Source organism: Culex quinquefasciatus, chromosome 3 (genome assembly GCF_015732765.1).
Source record: "Culex quinquefasciatus strain JHB chromosome 3, VPISU_Cqui_1.0_pri_paternal, whole genome shotgun sequence".
NCBI lineage: Eukaryota > Metazoa > Arthropoda > Insecta > Diptera > Culicidae > Culex > Culex quinquefasciatus.
This window is the reverse complement of record NC_051863.1, coordinates 162,507,027-162,520,900: the sequence shown is the minus strand read 5'-3', so window position 1 is coordinate 162,520,900 and position 13,874 is coordinate 162,507,027. Positions and strand designations below refer to the sequence as shown.

Below are 13,874 nucleotides of genomic sequence, written 5' to 3'. Positions count from 1 at the left end.
AACAAATCTACGTTGAAAGATTTTCAATGTATTTAAATTGTTTTTGTTATTAAGAAAATACGAGAGGTGTATCGTTTTTTGACCCATATTCACCCCCACTGACGGTACTCGAATGTTTAGGTTCGAGTAGAAATCTTGGCATAGAGACCACCAAGACCTATGGTTTTCAAGGGCATCTTCTCGTTTTCAGTTTTTTTTATCAAATAATTTATAAAAGTCCAATGTGAAAAAAACTTATAAAATCACACGATTTAAAAAAAACCCTTTTTATCAAATTTTGAAAAAGAGCGAAAGAGTCGTTCAAAAGAGCGGCTCTTTTTTTAATGAGCGAACGAAAATGAGCGGCTCCTAAAAAAGAGCGATTTTGCCCACCTCTAGTCAGCTTTGTCCGCTCTCTCAGTTGACTATTGTAAAGAGAAGGAGAGAAGAGAATGGGCATTTTACGCCACTACGTTTTGTTTTGGGTGTACTCACGCGACACGAACACCTCGTAATTGCAGGATAAGCAGGTGATTTCACGATTCGATCGTAAACATTTAATAAAAATGATGTCATTTATTGGTAGGTAGTACTTTTCATCGATAGTGACGTCATACTGGTTGTGATGATCTCAATGTGTTTACCCTTAAGCGGTTGGTGTTGAAATGTTTTTTGCAAGCGTGACATAACCAAACTTTTTGGTTTCCTCTGCAAACATCAAACCAGTACAAATTGCTGCCGGGACTTTTCTGGAAATGAATTAGGCCTCATCTACAATCAAACTAACGCAAATTCTTGCGAAAACAATCATCAAGTTGAACCAGCTGTCAGTCAAGCATCGACCATCGGTTGCTGCGATCGCTGCCTGACACCGAAGTAAAAAAGCAAACAGGAATAAAAGTGACAGTCGCAACATTCGACGATTGGCCTTTGTAGATCAGGCTTTAGTATTGTCTTCTGCAAGCAGAAACATAATCAAACTTTTCGGCACCCTCAGCAAACGTCAAATCAGTATAAATTTCTGCCGGATCTTTTCCGGATCTCTCCCGGAAAAGATCCGGCAGCTATTTTGTTTGGTTTGACGCTTGCTGAGGGTATCAAAAAAAAGGTAAACAAATCACTTGGTGCATCAGCCAATGGTTTGACGTTTGCGGGAGTAATCGAAAAAAAAGTGTCAACAAATCGCATCGTGCATTGAACAATAATTTGAAATAAGCAGCTGTCAGAAATATGAAAATCAGGGATCATTCACAAACACCGCGCGCATTGCAGACGTTTCGCAAATATTTTAACTGTCAAATTTCTTTGTTTTTACTTTTGACCTTGCCCCCGCTCATTCGGATTTGCAGACTTTTGCGGACACGCTGAAGCAAATTTGGCAGACATTTTCAAGCTTCATCTGGCATCCCTGCGACCAAGTTTACCTTTACCACACTGAGCAAAATTCCACCTGGAGCCTCACGTGCGTGACATGATGATAATTTTCATTATTCGTCACAAACTTTTCTCAGCAAAAAGCTGAAACAATGCCAAAAGTGATTGACAGTGTCTGCAAAGACCTTCAACGCAGGTGTTCCTCAATCTCGCGTTTTCTTCGACAAGGAGTGTGGAGAAAACATTCCAAAATAAAAATAACACTTTAATTTCCGGCGGTTTGCTCAAGTCGTCTCGCTGTCTGTCGCGGTGACTTGTGTGGGGGATAATTTGAATATTAAATTAATATATTAGCGTGGCGGTACAGTCAGTCAACCGCGCAAGCTTGTCATCATCGTCGACGACAAATTATTAATTTAATGTCATGTTGGTGGTGGCGGCAAAACAAAAACACCTTCATCTCTGGAGATTGAGCAGGGGAGGTTCGGAAATTACGTACCGTAATCAAACATTTCTTTCCAATAGAAATTTTGGTTTTTTTTCAAATTATTCATAACATAAATTAACTTGTATGACGTAGTGTGAGGATGACCCCCTCGCTGTGACATTTGTGGTAAATAAAACCAGCAAAAAAGGTGATAATCATATAATTTAGTGGGGCTCCGTAGAAACGTACGGTGTCATCAATCGAAAGCCGGGTCGCGTGCACGTGCGGGCCGGATTTTGAGTAAACAGTTTTATTACCCTAATGATTTCCTTTGGCGGGGTTTCGAACAAGGCCAGATGGATGGATTTGGGAAGCTTCCACAAAGGAAACCGGAAGTAACGGGGTTTTTTGGTGAAGAAAATTTCTTATTTATTAAAATTCTTTAATTTGAATGTTTCAATATTGATTAAGAGTCCGTCTGGAACATGCACTGCCCAATGACCTCAAAATTTGTCCACAAGGTTCTCTGCCATTCTGAACCCCTAACCTAAGTCGCATCGCTTCGCTTGGAGACGGTGGTTTTCGCGGATAACGGACTGGATTTCGTCATATTTATGCGATGACTATCCAAGTTTAAATTGCCTAGTAATTGATAATTGGGAATACCTGAACCTGAACCTGAACCAGATTCTCAACACCATGACAACCGTCCATTGCCGGCCGCAGCCATCGCCACTGCACACCAGAGACAAGGATAGGGGAGTTGGAAGACGGGAAGCTCGGCTTTTTCAACAGGATAAGGGAAAATCTCCAAGATATCCTCCAGTAAGATAAGCTGTATCAGCATAAACCAAGTCGGAAACAAACTTAACTTTCCCATAGTTTCACTGCCGGCCAGCATCAACACCCTTGTAGTCGATTTATTAACCACCCTCAACCCCGTAGCCAATGTTTGTTGTTGTGACCACATTAGTCAGCAGTCTGCGTTTCTCCGCCAATTGACGACGCTTTTTTTTGATCGTACGATCGCGATAACATGACGCGGAAAATGTGCGCACGAGAAAATACCTTTGCTGAATTGATGAATGGTGCCCATAATGCAGATATGTTGTCGTAATTATGGTCTGTGTGTGTGCGTACCCGTGCAATTACAATCGACGGGTGTCCCGAGCAGGGGGAAAGTGTCGAATGGTAACCTTAAATTTGACGAAAATTTACATTTCAAAGCCAGTTGGCACTTTCATACAGTCAGACCTGATTGAAATGCAATTGAAACGCACAGCCCTTAATGAGTTTTTAATGGGTTTATAACAATTTTATTAAGCAAAACGCTACCAGCAAGTTCAGTGAATTAATTAATTCATACCAAGTGCAAACACAAAACCATTCGTGTAAATCGAATGCAGCCAGCTGGCTTGAGTGTTTCCCCACATGAACTTGATGTTTTATTTCTTATTTTTTGCAAACAGGCATTAAAAAGTCAAGGTTTTGTTGGTCAGACCACATCGGCAAAAAAATATCGCAAAGCCACAAAAAAAAAACTAAAATCGCTTCGCCGAAAAATCATTCAATCTCAATTTTTTACACTCGATTAACTTCAATCCCTTCGGGGCGCACGATCGCAGGACGGAACGGAACGGACGTCTGACACTCGAATCAACGCAAATCGATGAATTTATTATTGCAAATAAAACATTATGAACAATAAAAATATGTGAGTCGGTTTGGGTGTGTGTGTGCGCACAAGCAGCAGACGATGGGCGATGATGATGGTTTTGTTGTATGCAATAAAATTGCATCTTATAAGGTCTGGACGATGCAATGTGCGGGATGAAGTTCGCCGGGTGGAGTCTGCAAACGGGGAACGATTTCAAATAAACGACCTATCCATCATGGTGGTGGGTTTCGAGGAAGACAGAAGAGTGATTTTGATTTAGTTTTTTTGCACGGAATATTTTTATTGATTGACATAATATTAAATTTACAACAGTCTGTGTCCATTTTAATATCCGATCATGCCATTTTTTTTCGAAAAAAATAAATAAAATTATTTAAAGCTGCCTTAAAGTTTTCATAAGGTGGAGGACAGACTCTTAAAATTAGCTCGAAATCCATTTTAACGGTGCACATCAGCCAGAGCTTATTGCATCAAGATTTTTATTACACAAATTTCAGTATATTCAAATATTGATAAAATGTTTTACTCATCTCAGTAAATTGTTTAGAACAGAATAAGAGTATTTTAAGAATCAATGTCTGCAAAATTCATGTAGAAATTTGGTGAATTTTTCAAACTATGATTTAACCCTTTCGAGCCTGATGGGTCATATATGACCCAAATATCAAAATTTCCAAAACTAGCCTATAATTTTCGTATGGTCATAGGAATAATTTCCCCATCATTGACTAAAAAATATTTTTTCGAAAATTCAGGCTTGAAAGGGTTAAAGCGATTTGTTGCAACGTAAAAGCTATTGATTCCACTTTTTGGTAAAAACTAAATATGTTACAAAAAATAAGATAAACAACAAAATGAATGAACGAAAATATAAAACAAAAGAAGGAGAACATTTCGAACAAACGAAAAATAAAAAAATAATACTAGGACTGTAGCGGTTAAAGTAGTTAAAGTAAAAATAAAAAATATTTTGAACTTCTTTATCGAAATTATTGTTGAATTCACTTGATTTTCGTTTCAAACCTGAAACTTTTAAAATATTTCAACTTTCTACACAGCAAAAAATTATGGTAATATTACATCCGGGAATAGTGACGGATGTCATGTGGAAAAAAGTGTAATTTTACATCTGAAACAGGTGAAAATTTGAATTTCAAGTTTTAAATATTATTTTTGTAAAATTACAAGAAAAGTTGTTTGTTTGCTTTGCAATAAACTCTAAGCTAGTTTGATGGTTTTTGACAGAAAGATATCGTTTAAATCATTTTGTTAGAGCTATTCCAGCTCAAATCAGGATTTTTTCTGATACTTTTGTACCCGATCCTCTCCGATTTCAATGAAACTTTTTAGACATGTTATCCTAGGCCTATATAAGCCATTTTTGTGCATATGGAGCAAATTGTACTCGAGAATAACATTTGAGAAGGGCGTAAGGTATTTAAATATTTTTGTATTCTGTAATTTAAAAATTACTGTATCTCGAAGCCGTTGCGTCGTATCAAAAAGTGGTCAAAGACAAACTTGTAGGAAATTGGAGGGCTTTCTGCAAAAAATACACTGAAACAAAAATACGCGCCACATCTATGAGATTTTTTGATTTTTAAGTCTAAAACATAAATTTGAAGGTGATGTCACGATTTTTTTCGTTCAAAATTTTTGAGGAAATAGCCTAAAATGTTACCAAAAGACTGACGAAAAATACAGGATGGTATGTCTCTCCTAAAAAAATACAAAAATCATTTACTAAAACTGTTTTTTTGAAAAGTGGTCTAAACGTCAAAATTTTTAAAAACCGATAGTGGGAATCGATTCTCCAGACAATTTTACATAAAAGTCTCCGTATTGACCATTGTCCTTTGTCCAATCCTTGGGAAGATACAGCGGTTTTAAAAATAAAAATGTTGAAAAATGGGATTTTTGGTGGTTTTTGACAATTTGACTTATATAGGCCTAGGATAACATGTCTACAAAGTTTCATTGAAATCGGAGAGGGTCGGGTACAAAAGTACCAGAAAAAATCCTGATTTGAGCTGGAATTGCTCGTTATCAGTTTATTTTCTATTTCCTATATTTGATTATTTACTGAGATTTTATTGAGTTTGCCCTTTTGAGTTTATTGGACTAGTTTTTTTTAACGATGGTGATATTATTTGTTAATTTTGCTTTAAGTGAGGAATTTTCAAACAATTTATAAATCCAGATACCTTTAAAAAAGTGTTATAATACCATTTTTGATTCCAACAAAATGAAATTTATTGTAGACTTCCATAATTACTAGCAGACAAACAACGTTGATAGGACGACTTTAAATTGAGAATAATTCATGTACTAATTATTTTACCACTAAGTTTTTGATCTTTTTTATATAAATGCCAGTTTTTCACAAGCATGTTGTCGTTGTTTTATTTTATACAAATGTATTACGTAAAATGAAATAAAATCATTATTTTGTGATAACATAAATCCTAGCGCTTGATTAAAATTGCTTTTATGTTTTGTTAAAAAATAAGTTTGTTTTGATTATTTGAAAACGATGATTATGATAAAAATTACTGAAAAATACTAAATTATTGACGAAGACTTGAATTACAGTGCCATCGTGATTTTGGCAACACAACTTTTCGACACATTTATTCTCGTCAAAAATGACTGATGATTGAAACTAACCGCATTTTCATCTCAATTAAAATAAATGATGTTGATTTTTTCCAAGCAAAAATCTTAAAAAAACATCGTGCGACCAAAAATGAGATGGCACTGTATCTTGGTTCATATTTTACTTCTTTTATTAAAAAAAATGTTTTATGCAGCTATCTTATCTAGTTCAAAATTAAACTTAATTTTATATAACCTTCAATTGTAGTTTTTTTTTTTAATTAGGCCGTTGCAAATATTTTTTGAAGTTTATGTGCTTTTTCCTGCATGCATTTCTTTCTAATTTTTAGCATATTTGAGATTGATCAAAAATATTTATTTTTTTTGAAAAATTCTGCAGAAAATGTTTTTTTTTTTGACAAAAACAAATATTTCACCAATACTTTGATATTTTGAAAACTAAAGATTGCAAAACATCTGGGTAGGTGTAAATGCCTTTTAAAACCCTTTTATCTTTTAAATGTTATAACCATGGCTTGCAAGCCATGGTCAGTCGAGGGACATAAACACCTTTCGAAAAAAACTTTTTTAGTTTTTTTAAAGATAATGTTAATTTTTGAACAAAATGAAAAAAATAATTAATTATAACCTAACTTGAATCATCGAAAATACTGGTAAAATCAACTGTTGGCTTTTTAATACAGATTGCATAACGTTCACAGTAAAAAAGTGGTAATATTACATCTAGGAAAGGATACATCTTTTATGCAAGGAAAATGTGTAATTATAATCTTAAAAATGTTTGAATTAATCACTATTCCAGTATTTACTCACTTTTTTTCTTATATTGTTTTATAATATTACATCATAAAAGTGATAATATTTCATTTTTAATTTCTAAATCTTCCTTATTTACACGTTTATTTTAAATAAAGTACTGTTTGATGATAAATTTGATTCTGGATTTGAAAAGTACGTCAAAAAATGTTTGCATTTTTTTTTTTTGCTAAATCATTATTTTTTTTCGAAAATCATGACTTTGTCAAAGATTTTTCGCTCTATTTGGAAATTTCTAAATAGATGGTATTTTATGTCCCCTAAAACATATCACAAAGTTCAAAAGTAAAATTGTGTTGTTTTGAAATTCAATTTTTACTGACAAAATGTGATTATCAGCCAAAAAATTAATGTATCATTTTGTTTTTCGGTGAAGTCCTCATCCGAAAGACACCAAATCAACAAAAAATCTTTCAAAAGATACAGATTGTTTAATTTTCTCATACACGCAGAACTGGACATCGGCATACGAGAGGATAAAGAGCACGATTCGGTAGTAAAATGGTACTGTGTGTGGACTGAGAGGATAAATCCCGAAACTAACGAGAGTACTTTACTCATGGGTTCATCTTATAAAAAGGTTCATCTATCAAAAAAAATGTACCGGTACCGAGACTCGAACCCAAGACCTTCGGCATATTGAACCGTGCCTTTGCCGTATAGAGGAGAAAAGCAACTCGCGACAAAATTTTGAGGCTAGGCATTTTGACAGGTATGATTTTCATAAAGTATTCGCCTCCTTTTCTCTCCCACAGAAAACCTGGGAACGAGGTAGCTGTCAAACTAGGCCAAAATGTTAAAGTCACTCACAAAATGAACTTTGAGTGATTTGAGTTCATTGCTGACGTCCCGATTTTCTCCTCTATAGGCCACCATAGGGGGATGGCGTCGCTATTTTTAGACCACGTTTTCCACTTTTTCTCATCGAAACCGACTACTTTATCGACTTCATTTTGCTGGGCGAGATATGATGCCGTCTATTTTTAGACGATGATTCAGCACTTTTACACTCTTGCGCTTAAAAAAACCAGGTGGCAGCACGATGTAACGCCACGTCCCTATGGTTCGTTGACTAAGTGGTGGTCATTTGTCCATATAAGCCACTCAATAGGATGAACTGTTCCAATGAACGAATGAACACGCGAGAGGACTATACTCTCGCAAAATAGCCCTTTCCTCACGATTTTTTTGGGTGTACTATTTTTGTATGGACAGCAGATAAATTTGCATGGAAACTGATGATGCAAAATGGCTTCTGTGGCGAAAATACTAAAATATCTGTAATCAAAATCATGGTGCAAAAGCTCTGGATGATGTGCACCGTAAGAATCCAATTGAAGGAGTTTTTGAAAGCAAGAAAGCTCAACTCCAACGCATCCACCATATCCAACGGCAACAAAATCAACAACTCCTAGAAAGACCGATCATTTACCTCATCGATCTCGCCGGTCCCTAAGTCAACATTCATCGTCGTCGTCGTCGTCTGCAGATCATTTCCATCTCCCGCCCGAAGCGCATTCGTTAGCAATCCGACAGTTGTTGTTGTTGTTGTTGAATGCATATCCGAGGAGGAGGAGGTTGGAAAAGCGAGAATCGTCTTCAACTTTCTGCATCTCGGTTTGATGGTTTTAACAAGTTTGTTTGATGGTTCTATTTGTTTGTTGTTTAATTTAATCATTATAAAAACGTGTTCCACTGAACGCTTTGGTATCATGTTCGGACTCTCTCTCGTGTTGCTCGAACGCTGTGCATTTCTTTGTGGTGTGAAGTGTTGGTCAGACCGGGAAGGAACTCTCCAGCAGAGTTGGAAGCTGGAAGGGGCAAGATTAATTATTTATGAAAATGCATCACACTTTTCTCTCTCGCAGGCTCGGTGGACGCCAACTGCTGTTCTGCGTTCTACAAAGCCTTCGCGTCTGTTTGTTTTGTCAATTAGAACTGCGTCGCGATCCGGGGATCGTGTGCGAGACCGCCGTAGAGAAATTCTTCACCACTTAATGGCTTCAATATCTTGTTTAACTTTTATTCAGCCCGTTTTTTTTTCTAACCATTTTTGTCTTTTTTCTTTCTTTTTTCAACACACACCAGGTACATGAAGTATCTCTACCCGTACGAGTGCGAGAAGAAGAACCTGAGCACGCCGGCGGAACTGCAGGCCGCGATCGACGGGAACCGGCGCGAGGGTCGACGCTCCAGCTACGGCCAGTTTGAGTCGGTGAGTAATCGTTTTTTCTGTCTATCTTAAATTTTCAATAGTGCAAATATCCATGATTAGATTAGAATCACAACTTTTAATAAGAAAACACGCTTGATTTATTTAATACTCCATGTTGGCAATTATCTGATATCAATCTTAGCTTCCTGGAGAGAGATAATATCAAATAATTACTCTCTAATTGTTCTATTCAACACCCTTTGCTATATCGTCCAAAGCCGTTGAGCATCACTCTCCATAATAATTTCAAATTTGATTCCAAACGCCATAAATCATAAAACCAACTCAATGCGCTCGATTTATCGTTCAAGTCTAGATCTTATTACTAGCAACCGCTACCGCGCAAGTGATTTACAATCCATTCAGACGATCTTTCTCCTCAAAGGCTGCATCAACCCGTTGATTATATTCCTCCACATTTTCATTCACTCGTTCATTAATAAACGCGCACGATCGCCGCTCGCCCTCGCTGTTTGCCTAAACAAACACGGCAATAAAACTGCAAATTGATCCTATGTTTTGCTAATACTACAACGTTTCTTCCAGCCGTCGGTACAGCGCTCCCCGATCCCACCCCAGGGCATCCAGCAAATGTCCCCACTCTCGCTGGTGACCCACGTGAACCAGCAGCAGCAGCACCACCGTCTGCTGGGCGCTCCCAACGTTGGCCAGATCCCGAACCTGCTCCCAGCGGAATTTGAACAGCGCATGCTCGACTACATCAAGCTGTTCCAGCCGAAGGAGACCAAACGCGAGCAAAGTCCCGAACAGATGACGCTGAACGCGCTGGAAATGTCCCGCGTGGCCCTTTGGAACATGTACAACAACAACACGAGCCCACCGAACTCGCTGCAGACGGCGAGCCCACCGGAAATGCAAAGGTTGGTCGATGCCTGCTCGAATCCCACCCTGTTTGAAGACTTGCCTAACCTGACCACAAGTTTGTTCAATTACAGGGAAGCGCTGAACCTGGCCGAGAGTCCGCCCCACCACCTGTCGATCAAGCGCGAGCGGGACATCCCGATGGACTTTACCGGCGATCGCGCCGGCCGAGACTTCCACGCCGGCCTGCCCCCGGCCAAGCGCAGCAACAACAACTCGATCGCGGCCGTAGCCGTTGCCCAGCTCCAGCAGCAACATCACCACCAACTAGGCGCACGCTCGCTAACCCCCCAAAAGCTGAACATGTCCTCGCACGACGAAGACGACGCCCGCTCCGACGGAACACCCATCAACCTGCGCGGAGGACCCGAAAACGGTACCCTCCGCCATCACCACGACGAAGACCTTCCCGAGGACGAAGAGGAAGACGACGACGAGGAGATGACCATCGCCGACGACGAAGCCCACCACCCGCTAGCCCTGAACCGCATCACGGAACACGCCGCCGCCGCCCTCGTCGCAGCCCAGCGCGAGCAAGCCGCCCAGAACCATCTGGCCAGTCTCAACCTGAGTCTGCTGGAGCGGGAACGCTGCGGCAGCGCTGACAAACTCAAACGCCAGCAGGCTCAGCTCCACCTGGAACAACTCCAGCGCGAACAGCTACTGCACCATCAGCAACAGCAGCAGCAGCAGCAGGCCCTCCAACGCGAACGGGAACGTGAGCTGCAGCAGCGCGAACGGGACATCCAAAAGGCCAAGGAACTGCAGCAGCAACAGCTTCTTCAGCAACAACAGCAGGAACAGAATCGTCTGCGAGAGGCGCAGCAGCAGCAGCAACAACAGCAGCAACAGAATGGGGATCGGCTAAGTGGGTTGGGTAATGTGGGAAGCAACAACACCAGCACCAGCAGTGATCACAGCCAGAATCGGGCCGGATCGGCGAATGGAAGGGCGTTCAGTCCGGGATCGGCGGGAGGAGCCGGTGGACAGCAGCAGCAGCAGCAGATGGGCATTATGGGCATGCAGTTTAAGCTGATCAGTAGAGGTGAGTACTGAGTGCTGTTTTTGTTTTAAATCAATGAGAGATTTTTTGTGGAAAACAGTCCACAAAAAATCACTCAAATTCATTGACAGTTGACAGAAAATACTTACCAATTATCTTTAAAAATCACTTCATGTGCGCGATCAACAGCCGAGAATTCGCCTTTTTCACTCACCGACCTTTATTGTATCAGTTACCAGCAAAATTATATCAAAACACTTTCAAATCTTTTCTTTCCCAATCTGGTACCTCGAGTTAGACGTCTGTGTTAGGGAAACGTTCTGATAAAATACATTCAAAGTTATAATTTTTCGTATGCAATTCTGAATGAAAAGTAATTTGGATTGGGTTAATCGATGCATCTCTACTGGAACCTAATGAAATTGCGCACCCAAAAATTAACAAAAATCTGATTTAAAAAAAAATAACATTTAAGGCGTCACTTATAAAGCTGGGAGGGAGAAGCGAAGAGGACTTCTTATTCTTATTCATTTTCTTGTTGTTGTTTTTGTTTTTTGTGCAAGATAATTTCTCTTCCCATATAAATTCCCAGTCAGTTGTCATCTGCCTTTCTTGACAATTCAAATTTTCTTGCAGCACATTTCAAAACAGTGCTCAAGATCGTGCATGACTCATGTGATGCAACTTTCTCTGCCAATTTTTTTTTTATTCATAACATTTCTTCCGTGCTGAGACCAGGTTAGGACCGGGAATCATGAAAGTTACATAAAAAATAAAGATAATATTTTTTCAAACAAATGACAGCAACATGAAACCGATCTGAGTGGATCTTGCTGAGTTTCAACTGAATGCTGAACTCGTTGAAGATCCTCCTCAGCTCAGCCGAACTGTAGAGTACCGCCTTGCCTTGTCCCTTCGTGACTCCACAGGAGGCGTGGGGGAGGGAGTTAGTATTTTCTTTGCTGCTTCCTGCTTGTCGAGAGCGACCCTTCTGTTTTTAATCCGGAACCGCGCCCGACAGCGGAGGAACTGCCGAACTTTGTTTTCCATCTTTTCAATTCTGGTTGCAATAAAATGCAAAACCCGAGCTGTGGAGGAAGTTAAGTGAATTCGCTGTGACGTGATCATTCTTCCGAGATGCCGGTTTTGCAGAGTGATTTTTTTTAAAAAACGGTGGCTTACGAAAACGGTTCCGCTTACTATCTATCCGTGTTAACCTCCAGCTCGCCGTTTTTCCCCTCTTTGTTCGCATTTTCGCCCAGAGAATTTGCGTTACTTCCCTCAAAGCTCGGGTTCTACTGAAGGAACGATTTATATATTTTAACACATTGACTACTACTACTACCAACTTAATAAGTCTTAGTTTAAGCACATGTATGTATGACATAACATTGTTTGATTTATGGTCATAAGGAAATACACTCAACCCCCGGTGGTTGGTCACTTTTTCGTTTGACACTTTTTTAGTTTGTACCCCGTTGGTTGGTCAAAGTCAAACTAAAAAGTGACGAACTGTCACATTTTACACGGCGCTCACACACACTATCTAAACAAACGTTCAGTAGTGTGTGTGAACTCCGTGTAAAAGGGGTGTCAAACTAAAAAGTGACCCCGTTCGTTTGACAACAGTTGGTGTCAAACCATCGGGGTTTGAGTGTATATCTCATGAAAACATATTTTAAACTGAATTTTAATTAAAATTAGCAAAAAACAAATAAACGTTTATTACATATTTTTGGCCTCTTTTGCATTTAATAAACGGTCTAGGTAAAAAGTACATTTACAAATTAAAATACTTTTTTTAATTTATTTTCCTTCAAATACAATACTGCTCAAACCAAATAAGAACAGCAACAAAAAATGAAGGCAAGCGTAACAAAGGGAGGGGAGGGGGGTAAATTTTTATTACACAATAGCACATGAGTGGAATTCCATGCAAATTCGCGCTCAAAAAGTGGGTCGGTAAAGATTTGGCTAGTGGTAAAAAAAGGATTTTGTCCACGACATTGTCATGACATCCTTTGACCTACGAAATTTCACTATACTAGCTAGAGAGCACCAAACGTAAACAGCTCTGCTTACGGATGCAATTATTTTATCACTATAGAGCAAGGGTTCGTTCAAAATTACGTCCATGAATAGGGGAGGGGGAGGATGGATGGTGGGGGGGGGGGGGGTGTAGGAAGTGTAGGAAAAGTGTTATACAGGAGAGAAGAAAAATGTCACAGTTTTAAAACCCCTCGATCACATCGAATAGAAAATCTTGTCTAATTGTTGCCGCTGTAGCCCACTTAAAAAGCAGACAAACGTCAAAAAACAAAAACAATTCGAAATGAACGAGGTGCTTGTGGATGCTAAATGCAAGTTCAGCAAATTAAAACTAATATTTTCAGTTTTTATGAAACTGCAAGTTTAAACTAAAAGAAAAATGAACGGTGAGGTCTGGAAACAAATTATAGCCTCCTATATTTTTAGTTTTTGTTGAGAAATTATTATGCATCGGTGGTCCCCTCGTCATTTTTCGTCCAACCCAGTTAGCAAGCAGCATTCGGTAACTGGACTACGTTTTCAGTACAATTACCGAACAAGTACTCCGGTTGGCCACTTAAGTCGGGAAATCGGGAAAGTCAGGAAAAAGTCGAAAATTCGCCAAAAACCGCGAAAAATCGAGAAAAAGTCGGGAATTTGCGATTTTTTGTCAAAAAGTCGGAAAAAGTCGAGAATTCCATGCTTACTTATCTGAAAATCAATTCCTGAGCAATTCCAGCTCAAATCAGGAATTTTTCTGATACTTTTGTACCCGACCCACTCCGATTTCAATGAAACTTTTTAGACATGTTATCCCAGGCCTATATAAGCCATTTTTGTGTATATGGAGCCAATA

The 13,874-nt window shown here is 39.1% G+C and overlaps 1 protein-coding gene across 2 annotated transcripts in view; it reads left to right on the top strand.

The window, feature by feature from the left end:
* Positions 1-13,874, top strand: part of LOC6047340 (protein dead ringer) — a 148,410-nt gene that overhangs the window by 129,105 nt on the left and 5,431 nt on the right. Inside the window, exons 7-9 of one of the 2 annotated variants that reach the window (XM_038262820.1) lie at positions 8,979-9,105; positions 9,652-9,986; positions 10,062-11,032. In XM_038262820.1, coding sequence (XP_038118748.1) covers positions 8,979-9,105; positions 9,652-9,986; positions 10,062-11,032 — 1,433 coding nt within the window. Of the gene's footprint in view, positions 1-8,978; positions 9,106-9,651; positions 9,987-10,046; positions 11,033-13,874 lie in introns of both variants that reach the window. The other variant, XM_038262819.1, reaches the window with a different exon arrangement.